At 50.1% G+C, this 20345-nt stretch overlaps 1 protein-coding gene across 2 annotated transcripts in view; it reads right to left on the reverse strand.

The window, feature by feature from the left end:
- DYNC2I1 (dynein 2 intermediate chain 1) overlaps window positions 1-20345 on the reverse strand; it is a 37286-nt gene that overhangs the window by 11436 nt on the left and 5505 nt on the right. Inside the window, exons 4-16 of one of the 2 annotated variants that reach the window (XM_049715185.1) lie at window positions 18892-18983; window positions 16495-16785; window positions 16190-16245; window positions 14826-14880; window positions 12133-12198; window positions 9475-9552; window positions 8701-8920; window positions 7443-7545; window positions 6155-6284; window positions 4444-4555; window positions 3647-3738; window positions 2259-2388; window positions 468-640 (exon numbers count right to left, since the gene is read on the reverse strand). In XM_049715185.1, the coding sequence (XP_049571142.1) occupies window positions 468-640; window positions 2259-2388; window positions 3647-3738; window positions 4444-4555; window positions 6155-6284; window positions 7443-7545; window positions 8701-8920; window positions 9475-9552; window positions 12133-12198; window positions 14826-14880; window positions 16190-16245; window positions 16495-16785; window positions 18892-18983 (1598 nt within the window). The remainder of the gene's footprint in view (window positions 1-467; window positions 641-2258; window positions 2389-3646; window positions 3739-4443; window positions 4556-6154; window positions 6285-7442; window positions 7546-8700; window positions 8921-9474; window positions 9553-12132; window positions 12199-14825; window positions 14881-16189; window positions 16246-16494; window positions 16786-18891; window positions 18984-20345) is intronic. The other variant, XM_049715184.1, reaches the window with a different exon arrangement.

Here is a 20345-nt window from a genome sequence, read left to right on the forward strand (position 1 = left end):
CCACAGCTCTGGAGGAAATCGACGACTCTGAGGTCAAGGACCACATGACTAGAAACACACGCGTAAAAGGGCAACTCTTCCACTGTACCCGCGTGGTCGTCACACCACAGCCCCACTAACCAGGGGCAGGAAACACACGAGGCCAAGGACCTGGAAAATCTCAGGCACATTAAGAAAGCTCTACAATATCCGGACCAACTGGAGCAAGCCGGGAAGCACACTTCTGGGATCCCAGCGGCGCCAGAGCCCATGTGTCCATTAAGCCACAGGCACAACAGTGCTGAACGCCAGGGACTGAGAGGCTGCGGTAACCTGGCCCCTCCGTAAAGCTGGTCCTGCCAACTAGGAGTTTCTGCACCTCGTCACCCTGCACACAGCTGGGGCGGCAGGGACAGAAAGCAGTGGCCTTGGAAGCCCTCCTGGTGCCTGCCCTCTGCTAGTAACACCACGGCTCTCCCGGGCTGTACCTTCGACTCGCATATCAGGACCTTCTGGGGCCCCGACGGCTGCCAGATGTCCCACACGCAGAGCACGTATCTGCCATCCAGCAGGGGCGTGAAGGCTTTCCCAGGTCGCCCGTGCACGGACACCACCATCCGCCTCTGAACCTGAGAGGCATGCAGGTAGGATACTCTCCGGTCTGAGGATAAGACAAGAAAAATGTTTCTGCATTTAGTGATCTGCCAGAATCCACGTTAAACTAACACACTTCAGATTATTCAGATACATTTCAGCTTAATGAAGAAATAAACATGGTCTTTCAAAGATGCCCGCACCTGAAATCGGGGTTTTTACAAATGGCCAAGCTCGACTTGAAAACGTCCAAGTTGGCCTCGTTTGCTAGAAGCCACCCTCCTCCACACTCGGCACAAAGCGGCCTGGGACTCCGCTGTCCATCAGCTACTCCCACGGGCCCGCAGGAGCGCAGGTGACCTGGGTGGGGTGTCACAGCTGCCCCATCAGTGCCTTCTCCCCCAGCAACGGGACCCTGCCTGACACCCATCTTCCTCCTGATATCTGTCCCTCAGACACACTGTCTGTTCCCCTCGTTCGGTCCACTTACAGAGGCAGGATTTCTGTCTGTCTGTCCACTGTGGCCTGGGACACTGCAGACACTCCTGAGTATCTGTGGCACCCAGAGAAGAATGAGGGGGCCACCAGCGCCGCGCGTTTCCTGGCGATGGTGGCATCGAGCGGACTCTGTGAGGGTCCCGGGTCACTCCCTTGGAGCTCAGCTCCAGGTAACGTGAACCAGGCCCAGGTCAAGGACACCTGCCGTCCCAACCTCCTCTCCCGTTACCTCAAAACTCACTTTACTAAAACAAAACACAAGAAAAACCTCCACTCTGCCCACACTCGAAACTAAGGGGCAAGTTCCGGACAACACCCGTGCATCCTCTGTCTCTAACTAAGGGCTCTGGAACAAGCACACCCGGCCCCCAGCCCCGGATCTGTGAAGCTGCCATCGCTCATCAGCTCCTGGAGGAAAGGACTGCTTTAATTCCTGTTTCTTGGGCTGCAGGGGGAGGTGGTGGTGTGGACAGCTGTATTTTGAATGCTATAGATGCAATGATTTATTGTTTTTCTAATAGGATAATTCTTACCTTTTAAAAACAAAAATACCCTCAAACAACATGAGTTTTTTAAATTAACAATGCCATTTGTGCTAATCGTCAGTGCAGAGGCAGGGATACGAATCTAGATCTCTACAGCAGGCAGGATAGAGGAACTTCTAGCACAAGCGGCACCAATGCACCGGGTCACGCAGGCCCAGAAGCACCCGGCACAGCTGACTGCGGGGCCCCTGCACTCCTTGCCCTTCTCCACGCAGACCAGGACCATGGTTGCCACCCAAGCCCTCACCAGACACTTGTTTTAAAAGCAAGGAGGAGACCCACTTAAGCAATTTACACTTGGTCACGCACACGCAGTTTGTTTCGTTTATGACCACATGCGGTTACACTCCATGTGTGACGACACGGGCTTCACTTTGGTGGATTTTATGCTCTGTAACCATGGATCAACTTAAATCTAAGTCAACGCTGGGCTAAGTTAACCACACGACTCCCACCTGGACGCTCCCTCACGCCGCTCCCACCGTTCCTCTACCCGTGAGTGCCCGTCATTCCTGTAACACACGCGCTCGAGTCTGCAGAAGCTGGACCTCCGCTCCCTGTTCAATAATCCCCCTGCTAACACAGGGTGTAACAGTAAGGGTCACTGCCTCAACGTCAATGTTGACTTTGAGGACCGCTTACTTTGAAGGAACGGCAAGCTGGTATTCAGCTGCGCGGAGCTATCGCTGAAGCGCAGGAGGCAGTCCTGCGCCCGGGGTGTCCAGGTCGGCTCCGACGCCACCCGGTCCTCTTCAAGCAGAACCGCAATCACCTTCCAAAGACACATGAGCAGTCCTTCTTCAACACTCTCAAATGGACTCATCTTACAAGATAAAACAAAGCACTACCTAATCTTACCTGTTTCTTAAAATAACTGCCTAAGTCCAAGATATTGTATAAACGGACAGAATGAAATTATTTTGTCCTTTCCACACAATAATAGAAACTACCAGGTAAAGTTCCATTAACATAAACTCCAGAGCCATTATTTAACATTGGATGTTATTTTTCATAGTAAACCTTTTGCTAAAATAACGGGAGTGGGGAAAGGGACCCTCCAGCTTTTCTAGAAGAAATAGGGGCATGGAAATGCCACCTACAGCACCACGTCCTGCTCACCGGGCTGCGGTAAGGACCCAGTGTGACAGCAAATCGCCATCACTGCCCTCATGGGTCGTGGGTCACGCTCAGGACGACGATGGGGAAGAGAAAGGTGAGGTGGACTCGGGAGAGGTGCCCACTGAGAACAGACGGGACAGGGCGGGAGGCCCAGCAGCGAGACCAAGGTCTCCGACCCCGGCCGCCCCTGCTTCCTGCTCCAGCCCACCTTTCCTCCACGTCACCGGCACCCGAGCGTGTGAACTCTCACTGAGAGCAGCTGACGTCACGTGCAAGCGTGTGAAAGCACGGTCGTATCTCGTAAAGCACAGACGCTCCGCAACGCAGCTCGGAGACCAGCCCCAGGCGTCCAGCACAGGGCTGAGGACAGGCTCATTCTGAATCTACATGTCAGGTTCATGTGTATTATACTTATCGGTGCTTTATACTTGAATTCTGAGCTGATGTGGAAACAATACGAGACAACTGAAGAAACACAAACGCCGACCTTGCACTTGATGTACTGAGAAACATTACGGACCCTGATCCTCTTCCTCCAGGGGCTCAAACAGAAACACCCACGCAGGACCAGGATGGTGACCGTGGTTTGCTTTGACATAATTGAGGGGTGGGTGGCGGGGCTCAAGAGGTGAAGGGCTGCAAGCTGGGACCTCTGAAGCACGCGGCGGCCACCTGCCGCCCCTCGACCTTTGTATGGACTTTGAAGATTTCCATAACCAGTTTTTAAAGTCATGAGTTTACTAGTTTCAAATACCCTAGATGTGTGCTCACCTTGCTGACTTTGTATGTCTGTTTTTTAGCCTATATTCATTTTAAAATGCAAGCAACCAACGTTACAGTACAGAATCCAAACACACAGACAGTGCCTGCAGCCTGAAGCTGCTGGGGCCCCTGCCCAGGGCACAGCGCACCTGGCAAGCGGCCCGGAGGAAGCTGCACAGGCGGGGCGTGTTGACCTTCGGGACGACGGCGGCGGCATCAAGGGGGCCGCTCCGCTCACTCCCTGAAAAAACAGCGCACATGAAACCAGCCAGCGCGACTCTCACAGTCACGGTCGCACATGTCAAAGGGCGTACGAGCGAACCAGGAGCCCTGGAGGGGAAGCCAGGGGGTTCCATCTCATCCTCTAGATCGCCTCCTGATTTCTCAGAAGTCTGTAAACAGAATCCTACCTAAAGCATCAGTTTATCATGTATGTGTTACGTTTAGGTGTGTTATTTTCTTAGGATGAGGCTTCCCTGAGGAAAGGGAGTAACAGAGGTAATTCCTCAGAAGGAACAATCCACCACCAGTAAAGCAATATTTAGCACATAAATAGCCGAGGAGAGCCCAAGGTGAGCAGAACTCTGCATATTCCAGGGGCTTCCATCTGTCTTGATATGACATACCTGGAAAATGTACTTAAAGATGAAACTTCTCTAAGAATGAGAACAGACTACCCCAAATTAAGAGCAGAGAGTGTTCTAGAAGCCCATCTGCAAAGTGCTGGTTTGGCGCGTGGGCTCTTTCCTTTCCGTTTAGGAACAAGTGTTGTGAACCCTGATCAGGGCCCAGCCCAGGCCTCCAGCTCCGCGCAGGTGCTAAGGGTGGTGTCTGGAAGAGCTCTGGTGTTTCCACAGCCACGTGGTGATAGCCACACTCGAGACGGAGGAAAGAACAAGAAAGGGAGTGAACACAACTCCCAGGGTCGAGAGCAGAGGCTGGTTACCCCCAGACACGGCCGCGCCTTCCCCTGGGTGCTGGGTCCACACTTCCTGAGTCTCAACTTCTTCAGTCTGGACATTCCTGTCCACGTTATCTTCGTTATACTGAACGTAGGCCTGAAAAACAAAGCTGGGCTGAATTAGCCTTGGCTCTCAACCTCAGAGCCATTTCTCATTGCTGAAAACAACTAACAATTTTTAAGTTAATGACGACAGTCTTCTAGTCTGTCAAAAGTAAGCATATGGCATGAATAACAATCATGCAAAGACTGGTTGTGTCTTAAACATTTGATAAATAGGGGCCTAAATTTCAAAAGCGTTTTCAAAATGTCACAACAAACAATTCAGCTCTGGCTTGAAAAGATGATGACCTAGTCCACCAACACCCTATTCTCTTAGAACACAGCAGCTTTGCAAAAGCAGACACAAATTTATTTATTTCAAAAATGTACATGCTTCAGCAAAGACAGTTTTGATACTAATAGCTTTAAGATGAGGAAAACAAGCAAAAGAAGTTAGATAGTCTGCTCAAGGTCAGAGTGAGTCAGCTGCAAAGCCAGGGTTAATCAGTCAGCTTCTTAAATTTCCTCCTGTGATCTTCTCCCCAGTGAAAGATTACTGACTGATATATCCAAGAGCATGTTGATAGGTGCACTGTGGGGACAGAAGAAAAATGTCCCAGGAGATCCCTGACTCCAAGACTTCACCACCTTGGGAGGTGGACTGTCACACAGTCAACAACTGGAAGTACTACAGGGAAAGACAGGGCTGTGTGGGTCGTACTGTAGCAACCCTGGAGCCAGAGGACACAGCGTAAGTCATCGGGAAGGGGTCACCTAGTTACCTAGAGGGCAGGACAAGGACAGAGAGCAACAGGCAGGTAGATGGCAGGAGAGGCTGCATGGCCTAAGCCAGGTGATGGAGAAAAACAGGTAGATGACAAAGGGACCTGGCAAGAAGGATCCACAGGCAGGTGACGGGGGGCCTGGGAAGGTAAGGGGGATCCACAGGCAGGTGACGGGGGGCCTGGGAAGGTAAGGGGGATCCACAGGCAGGTGACGGGGGGCCTGGGAAGGTAAGGGGGATCCACAGGCAGGTGACGGGGGGCCTGGGAAGGTAAGGGGGATCCACAGGCAGGTGACGGGGGGCCTGGGAAGGTAAGGGGGATCCACAGGCAGGTGACGGGGGGCCTGGGAAGGTAAGGGGGATCCACAGGCAGGTGACGGGGGGCCTGGGAAGGTAAGGGGGACCCACAGGCAGGTGACGGGGGGCCTGGCACAGGAAGACCTTGAGAGGAGGGTGAGGAGAATGGGCCAGGCAGGAGGGATACTGAGGTGAGCCCAGTGTCTTGGGATTTGGGGGGCACTCGGTCGCTGATCTTGGAGTCCCTACATGCAGGAACATACGTGCAGGCCTCGGAGGCAGTGCAGGATGCTACAGCCCCACAGGAACCCAAGCAAGTGATCCGAGGTGACTTCCCAGTGACCTTCAGTAACCCCCCTACTTGGGGCTGTCCTCAGGGCTTGGGAGCAATCCACATCCGTGCCCAGGAGCCTCCAGGGCGCCGAGGACGCTGGCACAACCTCCAGGTGACGAGCACATGACGTCTGCGTCCCTCACAACCACTCCCAGGTCTAACGTCCGGAACAGGACACAGCGCCACACAAACTCCTGCCACGCACTGTACTCGCACTTGGTAGCTAACCTTGTACTCACCTGCTTGGTGTTTCTTTTCCCGAAGTTTCTGATGTACATGTCGTACTCGTTCACCGGTGGGAGGTCCAGGAGGGAGAAGGTGAAGGAGAAGTCCAGGTCGATAAGCCGGAGCAGCTTTGTGCTGCGTGTCCTGGAAACGAGATGACGTGACAACCACGTGCAGAGGGAAGAATGGGCCGGGGGAGGGAGCCTCAGGAGGAGCTGGCGGCTCTGGCCAAGGGGCTCGTGAAGGTCTGTCTGGTGGGAGCCTGAGATACTGACAGTCACTAAGGTGGGAACTCACGCGTGTACAGCGAGGCCCCGGGGCTGAAACCCCCGCCTGTGCCATCGGCGCCCTCAGGCCCCCATCCCACCTGCCCGCCACCCACCCCGCTCTGAGGGACTGAGCCCTGGCCACTCCCGAGGGACGCGTCCAGCCAGGCGAGCCCCTGTCCACCCTCACCCCCGCCTTCATCTGATAAGACACTGGAAGAGCCGTGCTGCTGCAGAGGTTGGCGGCCGTGAGACCCGGGGGCGGGAGAGCCCACTCCGCCACTGTGTCTCCCTGGCCGATCCCACTCTCTCTAAACCTATTGCATCCATCCCAGATCTGGGTGGACTCTTACATCTGCTCCCAGACTGTACTGGGTTTAGTACAGCGGACCACAGGCTGAGATTCTGTTCTCCACTTTCATGAATCTAGGAATTCTGCAAATTTCTGAGTTCACAGTCGTGTGACTCTGACGCCTGGCGGCCCTGGCTGTTCAAAGCTCACATCCACCTCCACCAGAGGCTAACCCGGGGCCTGCGCTTCATCGTCTACACAACTGGCCTGCGGCACCCACGGAGGACATCAACACAGGAGGCACAGCGCCCGGGCCAGCGTGGGGCTCTTCACCCACGAGTCCCCAGCTTCCTCACGCGAGAAACAGAGCGCTGGCCCTGAGTGATGCCAACCACAGGGCAGGAGGGGGCAGCACCACAGGCGCAGGCTGGGCCAGGACGACTCTCTGCTCGGGGTTCCGGCCACCAGCCTCGCAGGCCCCTGACTGTGACGCTGCCGCAGCCATGACGTGGGGGCTCCCAGGGCCCCCCGGAACTAACACCAATGCTAGGGCCGAGCTTGTCTACAGTACTGCACACCCGCACCAGGACACAACATCTGGACACAGGGAAACGGAGCACAAATGAAATCACGTGCCTGAACGCCAGCAGTGAAAACAAAACAAGAGCTAATTTTTAAGGGTACGTTGAAGAAAAGTGTATTAAAACTCCCTAATTCCTTCTGCAAAGTTCCCAACACACCTACTTTTGCTTAAGGGCCTGAGTCCGACTCTTCTGGCGGCGTGAGGCTGTCGCAAAGTCCAGGAAAATCCCACAAGCAGGGGTTTCGGAGGGGGAAACGTCTGCAGCTGCACACACACAAAAAGCGTTTTCGTGACACTGAAACATTTCTTCAAGCAAAAGAAATCAAGAGTAAACCAGCCAAAAGCATGCAAACCAATTACGTTCAGTAAGGTCTTTACACATAACTAGTGTTAAACATCTTCTACGAGCATTTAAGAACCACTCCAGCTACCGTCATCTAAAACTTTCAGCAACAAAGCAAAACTTCCTACGCATGTGCCAATCACACTACGTTTAGAACTATTTAAGAATACACATACAAGGCAGTCCTCCACTCCCGCCCCACTCTCCCCCTCCCCCTCCCCAAGTGTGTCCTCTGGTAAGGGAGCTGAGACGTGAACGCACAAAACAACTGAAGAACAGAGACAGATGCAGCTTAATGCTGCATCAGCCACTCACTGTGGCAGAGAGAAAACAGGCAGACGCGGGCAGGGGTTCGTCAGGTCACAGGGTGCGGAGGTCGTTGGCCTGGTGACCCACCATCAACTGCCGAAAGCTCCCACCAGGACGGACAGCTCGGGCCCTCACCCTCCTATGCAGACAGCCTCCGTTGCCTCTATCCTCCAAGGATTTCTGCGCTTCCCGTGCAGACTGACCCCCGTCTGTCTACACATTTATTCCAGTTGTATCTTACTCTGTCTTCTCATTCCTCTTGGATACGTGTTTGAACTCCTGCAAAGAGCGTGCCCTCCCCTGCCGTCTCACAGCTTGATCAGACCGGCCAGGCACAGCCGGATCGAGCCAGGGCACCCGCCTGGAGGCCGCGAGCAGGTTGCTGACGGAGCGCCTCCTGTTTCTCATCCCTCAGAACACCTGGCACTCAGGACAGTCAGGAGCGTTCATGAAAACAACTCTCCTACCCTTACAAGTAGCCCTATCATACCCAGATGCCAAGAACTTCTGAGCGAAATACATTTCCAATCTCCTAAAGAAAATCTCCGGGCGAGGACAGCTCCCTGGGGAACAGACCCTGTGCCGCCACGCTGCCCCTCTGACACGCCCGGGCCTCCAGAAAAACAGCAGCCTGTGCAGCTGACGGACGACACAGCGCAGGGAAGGAGCAGGGCTGCGCCCAGGCCCCCCGCGCTGAGCACCTGCCGGGCGCCGTCACGGGGGCGGAAGGGCCGGGAGCGACACGGGACTAGCATGCACTCACGTACCCGGCCCCGGCACCCTGCCACGCTCCGTCCGGCCTTGCTTCTCAAACAGCTTCGAGGACAGCTCGCCGACCCGTTCATTTTCTGCATGGATGGCTTTCTGAATTTCCTGTATCTCCCTCCTTCTGGCCAGAGGAAGCTCTTCCGCTGTCTCTTCTGATTCAGGCTCATGTGCAACATCGTCATCGTCCCCGTCACAGACCTCAAAGTCATCCTCGTAGCCCTGCAAACGTAGCAGACACGCACATAGGACAAAACGCACAGCTTACAGCCTGAAACAGACGTGGTCCTCAGTGTGGCTCAGGGCGACTTCTACAGCTCACAGATTTCCACATCATTGCATCACAAATCTGTATGAACTGCTGCGTTTGTTTTTCTGCATCTGTATAAACTCTACAGAACCACGTACACTGAGAGCTCTGAATGAACAATAACGTGCAAACGCCTTTGTGCTGAGAATGGGAGTGTATGTGCACGTAAACGTGTGCTACATGTATACTCCATGTAGACGTACACATATATATGCATACACACGTGCACATATACGTACACATTTGATTGCAGTGCACCAACAATAGCTTAAATAGAAAAACCACTTAATTACATCATATTGGTCAGCAATGGTAGACATATAGCAAACTTTTTATAGGTGCCAGACCTAAATCAAACAGCTAAGGAGTATTGAGAGCAACAGAAAGAAAAAAAAAAAACTATTAAGTTACTGATTTTAGAACAAATTATCTTTAAGCTGAGAAAATTTAAAATTTTTATACCTACTTCAAAATCATCTTCAAAACTGGCTGCATATTCATCAGCTCCAGCATTTTCTAAGCCAATGTCTTCCTTTTCAATTTCCTAGAGGTAGAAATCAAACATATAATTAAAATATTCAATCATAAGTTGACTCTTGCAAATCGGTTGGGAAAATACATGTTTTCTCAGATTCACTTGATGTTGCTAATTTTAAAATTCAAATATCTATAAAATGAACATAACCTAATTACAACTCTTAAAGAAATACCCTAACTTATAAGTATAGCCAGAAAGAGAAAACAGTGAACAATCATATTCTTTTTGGGGAACCTCTATAATTCTGGTGGCTAAAGAAAAAAGGTGTGGTACTTGCCTGGTGGCGCAGTGGTTAAGAATCCGCCTGCCAGTGCAAGGGACACGGGTTCGAACCCTGGTCTGGGAAGACCCCACATGCCGCGGAGCGACTAAGCCCATGCGCCACAGCTACTGAGCCTGTGCTCTAGAGCCCGTGGGCCACAACTACTGAAGCCCGTGTGCCACAACTACTGCAGCCCGTGCACCTAGAGCCCGTGCTCCACAAAAAGAGAAGCCACCGCAATGAGAAGCCCACACACCACAACGAAGAGTAGCCTCCGCTCGCCACAACTAGAGAAAGCCCACGCGCAGCAACGAAGACACAACGCAGCCAAAAAAAAAACAATGGAACAAAATTTTAAAAAACAAAAAAGAGAGAAGGTATTATACAAATAACCCACAGACTGGCATTCAGCACTGCCTTCCCCACTGTGCCTCTCACCCATGATCACAGCCCAGCATCTGCAGTTAAGAACAGACACACTGACACATGTGCTCAAGCACACGCCAGCCAGGTCCCGTGTGGCCCACCACAGCTCCAGTGACCAGGACCAGCCCACAGCCCTGCCCCACGAGCAGGCAGATGGGCTGCTCTGCCCCTGGCCCGGCCATCACTGACCACCGCCAGCCTCCATTTCTCCCCTGAAGTCTGAGTAAGTCCTGCAGTGGACGTGTGCTCAGTCGTGCTCTGTAGGTTTGGGGAGCTGCACGTGTCACCCTCAGGCCGACCCGGTCTGGGTCTGAGGGATGAGGAAGAGGGTGCTGGGAAGACGGAGCAGAAGGACGTTCCAGGTCTCCAGGGCAGGAGGTGGCAGAAACGAAATACAGGTTCAGGCAACTCACACTTTCCCCCAAGGCTGTTCCTTCTCTTGTCCACCTCCGCTCCCCCTCACCCGATTTACTGGTGACATGGTACCTCCACCGCGCACAAGCCTACACACCAGGAGCCCGGCGGGACCCCGCTCTCCCCGCCCACCGGCCGGCCCTCCGCCCCAACCCTGCCACCCCCCAGCCTAGCCCCTACCGTCCCTGCCGTGTCCCCTCTCGTGCCCTCGGAGTTCAGAGACAACCTTCTGAGCAGGAAATCTGATCACACCACACCTGCTTCATACCCACACAGCTCCCCAGCACCCGTGGTGGACGCCCCAAGCACCACAAATTCAATCACCGAAGGGGCTTCCGTCTCCATCCTGGAGGAAGAAACAAAACATTCCTGGCGCCTGCAGGCAGGACAGACGTGGGGAGGTGAGACCCACCCGCAGGCCTGCTGCAGAGGTGCACTGCTGATCTGCCCAGGGGCAAGGAGACGACTCGCAGGCTTTCGGGTTTCACACAGGATAGATGTTGGGGATGGAGGGCAGAGGGTGAGCCTGCGGAGTGTGGACCGTCCAGGAGGGGCCGACAAGCTTGGAGCTCAGGAAGGGGGCGGGAAGGGCTTCATCTTCTCTCCAGAACCTAGTGCCCTGCTGTGTGGTGACCAATGCCAGGAAGTCAGTGATCGGCGCCACAGAGAAGCCAGCTGAGCCTCAAAGTGGACATTCGGTTCTGAGCCCGGGGATAAGGACGTGCCCCGCAGGCCCAGAGGACCAAAAAGCTGCCCCACGAGCAGGTGCTTTGAGCACATCGTCATACAAAGTCACCGTACGTTATGGTGCGTGACATGCCACGTGTACGGTACCAATAAACAGGACCCTGCTGATTGAGAAGAGAAACTAAGACAAACGTCATGCAGGAGTTTTAAGCAAAACTCACAGCATCGCAAGCTTGCTGCGTGCCGACAACTCATCACTCGGCAAGCACCCAGGGCCTCACGGTGCCCAGGGCGCCCGTCAGGGGCAGACAGGAGGACGGTGCCAAGGAAGTGTTCCTCCACCTCCCACGGGGGCCCCAAGCACACAGCCTTCTGCTTCACTCCCCAGTTCTGGAGAGAGTGCCTTGGCGTCACCAATGGCCTCTTACAGGAGGAGAGCCGTTTCCTTTGCCTCTGCTTTGGCTTTTGTTTTTGAAAATTATCTGCTACGTGGAATATGTCTCACTGACGATGGCCAGAACTGTCTCTGTGATGCCTCTGTTCAGTTTCTTCCATTCTCCCTAGACCTGCTTTCAACGCAGAGCAACAACGAGAAGGCTGAGGACGCATCCAGCCCACGCTCCTCAGGAAGCCGCACACCCGAGGGCAGCGCGGGGCAAGCACGCACCTCCCCCTCCGTCCTAACGTCCTGCTGCCTAAAAGGAGGAGGGTATCACCCCCAGGAAACACACCGCGAGAGCCGGGACACGAGTGACAGCGTGCGCTGGGACAGAAGCAGAGACACGTCCTCTCCTTACCAAGGCCTCTTCACTCCCTTGCCTCCAGGCCAGCTTCCACGCCGAGGGGCCCTCTTCGCGGCCATGCTGGGGGACACAGCACAGCTGGTCAGCGCGGAGGGACAGAGGGAGGGTCCCAGGGCAGCCACAGGGCCCACCCCCCCTCTCATGGGGACGCAGGTCCTGGCTCAGAGGGGCACTGGTGGTGCGACTTCACACAGGAACTCAGCCTCTCTGGGCCTTGGTTTTCTCTTCCAAGAAATGGGGAGAACTGTGAACCTTCTTCCTTGTGCCAGTGAGGCGGCAGGTAAAACGGGAGAAGCTGGCCATCCTGCTGTGGTCACTGGCCCCAGGAAGGCACAGCTCTCAGATGTCACTGCTCAAAACCATTTGGTGCAAAAGAGTGGGGAGTGCACAGCGTATCACCATGAAGAAAATGAGCAGTTTTCCACGTGTCCATAAAATTATTCTGGCATATTATGGGCTCTCCACAAATGCTGAAGAATGTTGATGCTATAAAATATATGACCCAATCACAAGCCAGAACGAGCTGCCAGACATCTTCAAAATCACCGCTGGGCTCCCTCAGGGGAAAGAATGTAAAATGTCTCATTCATAATTCTTTATATCGGTTACATGTTGAAAGAATAATATTCCAGAAATGTTGGATTATATATGTTATTCAAATTAATTTTATGTTTCTTTTTTAAGGTGCCTACCAAAAATTTAACATTACAAACGTGGCTCACATTGTAAGTCTAGTGAACAATGCTAACACTTACCAAAAACATTGGGAGACAGAAGGAAAACATTAAAAACTATATATTTTCATCCAATAATTCCAGTTCAAGAAATTTAGGGCTTCCCTGGTGGCACAGTGGTTAAGAATCCGCCTGCCAATGCAGGGGACAAGGGTTCGAGCCCTGGTCCGGGAAGATCCCACATGCTGCGGAGCAGCTAAGCCCGTGTGCCACAACTACTGAGCCTGTTCTCTAAAGCCCGTGAGCCACAACTACTGAGCCCATGTACCACAACTACCGAAGCCTGCGGGCCTAGAGCCCGTGCTCCACAACAAGAGAAGCCACCACAATGAGAAGCCTGCGCACCGCAACAAAGAGTAGCCCCTGCTCGCCACAGCTAGAGAAAGCCCACGTGCAGCAACGAAGACCCAATGCAGCCAAAAATAAATAATAAAATAAAATAAATAAAAGCCCTTCTCTAAAAAGCAAAAAAAAAGAAAGAAAGAAAGAAAGAAATTTACCCTCGAAAAGTAGGAGGGAGATCTGTATCATCAGAACTGGAGGGGTTTCCACAACAAATTAGGAAAAACAGTATATGCTGCATGGGGTGTATGTGTATATAAAACAAAAAAAGGCATTCAAACCCCCCAAATATATATATCAAAATAGGATTGTGAAAGATAATATAGAAAAAAAGATTATGTGGGAAGAATTATTTGTAAGGCTAACTTTTTTTCCTAAGGTGTGGCTACAGCTAGACAGTAAGGAATCCAACCACTGCCCCAAACTGAGTGAATAAAACATCCTCACATCAAACAATACATGCCGCATGACCTGGTTTAGGAAAGATTACTGTGCTTTTGTGTATGTACATGGAATAAAGGTCTGTAAAGACATGGCACGAGATACTAAGGACAGGTATCTCACAGGCCAGGGTTTCAGACAACTATCAGAGAGAGAAAACGATTATTCTTCACAGGTAACAGAAGCCAAAATCTGCTTGCCGCATTATCTATAAGAAGACAAAAACCGAGGAAGCGGTTTGATAATCATTTTAACACCACAGTATACAATTCTAGAGATACCAAAGAATCATTATGAAGACTCTTCTGATGATAATTATGAAAATGGTATACAAGATGAAGACTGGGAGTTGTGGTGTCCTGAGTGACACCGTATCACCGACACGTGCTTCTTGAGTATACACACATGCACACGTGGTCCAGAACATGAAACATTACACCTTATGACTTGCATGTGCTTCTCGAGTATACACACACGCGCACACAAACACGTGCTCACACACCTAGTCCAGAACATGAAACAACTACATAAGGAGCAGGGCCATGAGGGTGTCAGTGATAATAACAAATGTTTGACAGAATTCGCCAGTGAGGTCATCTGAGCCTGGGTCGCTTTGTGGAGAGATTTTCTATACTAACACAATTTTGTTACTAACCACAGATCTACTCAGACTTTCTGTTTCTTCTTGAGGCAATTTCACCAATTTATATCTTCCAGGAATTTCCCTTTCATCTAAATTGTCTAATCTGTTAGCATGAAATGCTGTCATTCTATTAGTGAAAGTGGGTGCTAAAGTCTCAATCACTGTTGAATTTTCTATTTCTCCCTTTAATTGGGTCAGTTTTTACTTCTCGTATTTTGTGTCTCTTTTGTGAGGTGCATGTTCATTTATAAATGTCACATTTTCCTGCAAGCTAATTATTTTATTACTACCATACGTTCCTCCACCTCTAGTCCAGCCACTCAAGCTCTGTTACAGCTGCTGTTTGATGGTTTACCTTGTCCATCTTTTTACTTTTAATCCATTTGAGTCTTTTAATCTAAAATGTATCTCTTATGTGCCTCCTGGAATAGCCAATCAAATAAGCCATCCGCAAACAAGGCCCGCCTCAGGGTCTGAGTCGCAGGACCACGCCCACTGCATAACAGAATCAGTGTGAAGTGTCTTACCTTCCTTCTGGAGTCTTTATCTTTCCCATTATTCCTCTCTAAATTCTCTGCATGCCTAGGAAGCAAATATGATCAAAATCAAAATTAATTTTAAACAAAGACTTGAAAATTAAAACATTGACATCCCAGTGAAGGCTCAGCAATTGATATGATTAAGAATGGCAGTAGTTTGGCATATTGCAAAGCACGCTATGTTAGAACTATGAATACTAAATCCTTTTTTAAACTATTTTTACTATTTCAGCAGTAGTACAAGATAGGAAATATCTTCAGAAGAGAGAGAAGAAACTATGTTTTAACAAACTTGTGTTTGTGTATGACTCTATATCCTTATAAGAGTTCTAGAATATTCCTGTAATTTTATTAGAGAATCTCCCAAATGTTATTTAGTGTTTAATATAATATTTGTATTTCCAAAAGAAAGATTTACCTTGAAATATGTTCTATTCTTTAATCATATTTTATATGTTTACCTGGGACCTAAAATAAAGGCTTTCAAAATTGCAAGTTGATTTTCAATTTTTGGAACTTACATTCATACCAATTCAATATAGCATATGTTTAAAAACATACACAACCAAGCAAAAGCTTCACTGTGCATTCCAGCAGATCTGCAATATAAAATCCAGGAATCTGCACCCCCAGGTTTAAGTACTAACTTTGTTCAAACTTGTAAGAATTTGGGCAAGGCATTTAACCTGAGTCTTCCTAATCTGCGAAAAAGAATTACCAAATATAGTTGTCACAAAGAACAAATTATAACGCAGAGCTCATATACAAAATGAGGGTTTACACACAAACTCTAATCTGTAATCTTCATGAACTGCACAAAATAGGTATCATCCAAGCTTCACCAGAAAAGATGAGGCTCCAAAGGGCCACCCAACATCCCAGGGAAGATGCAGATGTGCAGCGGCCTGGCCAATGCCCTGGCCTTTGTCTGACTTGCAAACACTGGGCAGCGGTGGTCTGCGGGCGTGTCTGCGCTTAGTGTTTAGGGGAGGTGAACCACAGGCCGGTAAAAGGTGCCCAACAGCCCACCTGCAGACGCTCTCCCATCGCAAAGCAGAGACTCCCAAGCGAATCGGTCCCCCACGTGAGGGTGGACAGTCTAATGCTGCATGAGCAAGTATGTAAAAGGCAGAACAGGACTAATGATTCATTGATATAACAAGCTTCCAAGCTCCACGAGTACATCAAAAATACAATTTAGAGGGCTTGCATTGAGAGTAAATGAGGTGCATCTATAATTTATTCTCACTTACTGGCCCTAATCAGGCCCAACAAGAAAAATTCATTTTGAAGCATTGTGTGAGAACTGTGTTGTAAACAGAATAAACAACCAAAGGACGAATATTCCTTACTCGCTTCCAGTCCCATCTCTCTTCGAACTTGCACCTCGATTTCTGCGTTCACCATTCTATCAAAAAAAATTCCATAACCATTAATTAGTATATCATAATGAATTAACCATAATTAGTGAGCTCTGTAAAAGAAGTCATGAGCTCAAAATTTAACAACAGCATCGATGTTACAGGCATCTCTTAAAATAACGGTTTTTACAACCTCTCTTTAGTAAATAAGGGGCTTGACACAAGGGAGATGAATAAGGTACACCAAAAGGGGATGCGCCTTTCTCTGAGGGGGCTGACGCGTCAGGAAATGGTACCTCGGCCTCCCTCCTCCTGTGCTCCTTCTTGCCCACGCTGCTTCGGCGCTTCTCCTCGTCCACATGGAAGCCTTCTTTATGGCGTTTTTCTTTATGCCTTTCTTCCCCTTCCTTGTCAGAGAATGAATTGCTTTTTTCTTTTGAATACTTCTCTCTTTTCTCCCTTGTGCTGCTTTTTTCTCGATGTTTCTTTTCTCTGTCTGGCTCTTTTTGCTTCCTGTGTCGTCTTTCACCTTCTTCCTTATAAAGCCAATACTTGAGAGGATTGTCTTTGCTGTCACCATACTGCAACTTTGGACGTGACATTGAAAAACACATGAGCGTATAAAACAGACGCCTGCTGTCTTATATACACATTACAGCAAACACAGGGGAAGACACAGAGCTGACCTGGCTCTCACTCCCCTGTCCTGCCGCGGGCACCTTCCCATACTCACCTGGCGATGGGAAAGGAAACCGCGCAGACACCCCCCCCCCGACACACACACACACACACACACACACACACACACACACACACACACACACACACGACAACAGACAGCGCAGCCAGCAGCCTCACCCTAAGGAGGAGCATCGTCCCAATTCCTCTGCATGGCGGACACCCTTCCCTTCCTGCCGCCCTCTCCTCGACTCCCCCGCGTCCTGAGCGCTACCAACACGCAAGGCCCTCCTGAGAGAGCCATGTGACTTGTCTGGAAGGACATCCGCTTTCGTGGGCGCACACTGCGCCTCTCTTCATGGCACACAGCTCACATGTCTGCCCCCACCCGCAGGGAGATGGTTCAGCCATCCCTGCATCCCCCAAGCCTCCAGGGATGTCCAGGGACCACGGGTGCCGAGGCCACAAGGCAGCGATCTGCGAGCTTACACAGTGGGTCATGAGCGCCCAGTTCGGGGAGCATCACCACCATGTCTCAGCAGGACCCAAACTGAACCGTCCTTCTCCGTTCACTCAGGGCCTCCTCCGCCTCTGTTCCCCGTGGTTCCATCCCCTCCAGCCCCCACCCGCTCTGCTCATGGCCACCAGGATAACCTTCCCAAAGAGAAACATGGAGAAGCTCCTCAGGTGTGAAGTTAGATTCCTGCACACCCGTCACAGACTGAATTCGAAGGGAATTAAAGATTTACCGTTAAAAAATTATGAGGACCCAGAACAAAACACAGGCAACTCCTTACATGACACCAGCGTGGGGAAGAGGGCTCTCCAAGCGTCACAACAACAACAGAAATAAGGAAAGACAGACCTGACTACTTCATAACTTTAAACTTACTTATAAAAATAACGATTGCACAGTAGAACAAACAGAACACTGACATATATAACTAGCAGAGAGTTCATCTTTAAAGTACTCTTAAAGTTAACAATACACCCCACTAGACAAGTATGCAGACATACACAGGTAGTAACTAATAATAGGACAATAAACCCTTTTATAAAATGCCCTTTGGGGACTTCCCTGGTGGTCCAGTGGATAAGACTCTGTGCTCCCACTGCAGGGGGCCCAGGTTCGATCCCTGGTCGGGGAAATAGATCTCACATGCATGCCGCAACTAAGAGTTACATGCCACAACTAAGGAGCCAGCGAGCCACAGCTAAGGAGCCTACCTGCCGCAACTAAGACCCAGCACAAACAAATAAATAAATAAAAATAAGTATTTTTTAAAAATACCCTCTGCTTCTGAATCAAATTAGCAAATGTTAAAAATTATGATAATGCCCAGTTGCTGCTTAGGACATGGGGAATCACACTCTGATGTATGAACAATTACAGTCTAATGTAAAACAAATGGGGTAACACTTACTTTGATCTAGCAAGTTCACTTCCAGAAATTAATCATAAGGAAATAATTATGAATAAATGCAAAAAGTTTATACCATGGATGTCTTTACCAAAGACATTTAGAAGCAACGTAAGTATCCAAAAAAAAGCAGATGTGTCCAGAAAACATCATTGAATACTGTATTATGCAGGTATTAAAATACTATAGACAGATATGATAGCTTAGAAAAAATGCTCGAAATGTATCAAAACAGTTATAAAACAGTAAAAATCCAACTTAAGAAAATAAAGTTTCTATGTACATATCCAAACACATACACTTATATGAACATAGGTACATAAACCTATAGGGCATATAGCTAAACATTATCAGTAATTATCTCTGTTTTTTATTTTTTCTCTTATTATTATTTGCATTTTGTAAATTTTCCAAGATAACCAAGGTTTACTCTTGGAATTGGAGAAACACACTTGCCTGTGAGAACTTAGTGCCTGAGAACTGTCTTAGGTCTTAGATTCCGTTTTACAGTATTTTCCAGAAGCCCTCTAACGCCTGTGCCTGAGCGCCCTGAGCTTTGCAGCTGGAGCCCCTCCCAGGCCTCGCCCTGCGTACCTTTCTTTCTCGGTATCTTCTTTCTCTCTCCTCATCTCCTCTCTCAGAGTCTTCATCTCTCCGTTCCCCCTCTGCAATTCTTGCTTTACTTACTACAAAAATAAAACGGACTTTTAACATTCTCAAACTTTAGCACAGCAAAAATATCTTCTAACATGCTGCTGCAGTCTTTACTGTAGATATCACACAGTAACACATATGAAAACATATTCTTTAATTAAAACACATTCTCCAATCTCAAGAATGGAAAGTTCTAGAATCTAAACTTAAAATGGAATAAAGAAGAAGGAAACCTGGAAAGCAGGTCAGAGGGACGCCTGGGAACCCGAGAGGAGCCCCGGCCCAAACACAGGCCTTTGGGGCTCCTGCCCTGGACTGAGATGCTCGGGGAAGCAAAGTCCAGTCCGGCTGGGCAGACTGCTTCATTCATCTGCAGGGAAAAGGCGGCTTCGGATGACTGGGGGATTGCCCCCCGCCCCGGGTCTCCCACAGCCCTGCTGCCTGGGGCACATGGATGCAGGAGGCCCTGTGATGCAGGTGGGTGCACCCACCCCACCCCATGATCTCTCCCTGCCATGGGGGAGCCCAACAGAGCCACCTCAGTCACTGGTGACGCCTGCAGCCCCGTTCAATAGTGAAAAACTAGACTTTCATTTTTGAATTTGCACCAAGTTATTAGGCTTAAAACTAAAAGAATCCACATTTTTAAAGGTGAGGACAAAATTCAACATACAGAGATCATCGAAACAAAGTTCATTCACTCCAGAAGTATTCACCAGGGGCTTCCCTGGTGGCGCAGTGGTTAAGAATATGCCTGCCAATGCAGGGGACACGGGTTCAAGCCCCGGTCCAGGAAGATTCCATATGCCACGGAGCACCTAAGCCCGTGTGCCACAACTACTGAGCCTGCGCTCTAGAGCCTGCGAGCCACAATTACTGAGCCCAAGTGCCACAACTACTGAAGCCCGCACACCTAGAGCCCGTGCTCTGCAACAAGAGAAGCCACCGCAATGAGAAGCCCACGCACCGCAACGGAGAGTAGCCCCCGCTTGACGCAACTAAAGAAAGCCTGCGCGCAGCAACGAAGACCCAGTGCAGCCATAAGTAAATAAATAAATTTATAAAAAAAACAAAAAAACAAAAGTATTCACCAAACCTGACCACTTTCTAGGAGCCTGGGGTACACAAGATCAAAACAACCGGTGGGGGTCTCCTGGGGGGACACAGGAGTGAAGGGCTGGGTTCCGAGAGACGGGAGAGAAAGAGGGGGGGGTCAGGATGATCATCAGGATTTCTGACCTAAGGAAGGAAGGGAGGGCCCCGGGGATCCAGGGGAGACACAGAGGAGACGAGGGAAGAGGCACGAAAACAACCAGGGGAGGAGGGAGGACCGTCAGTCTAGTTGTGCAATGAGTCTCTCCAGAGCAGCCCACTCAACACTGCACTGAAAATCC

Source organism: Orcinus orca, chromosome 9 (genome assembly GCF_937001465.1).
Source record: "Orcinus orca chromosome 9, mOrcOrc1.1, whole genome shotgun sequence".
Classification (NCBI taxonomy): domain Eukaryota; kingdom Metazoa; phylum Chordata; class Mammalia; order Artiodactyla; family Delphinidae; genus Orcinus; species Orcinus orca.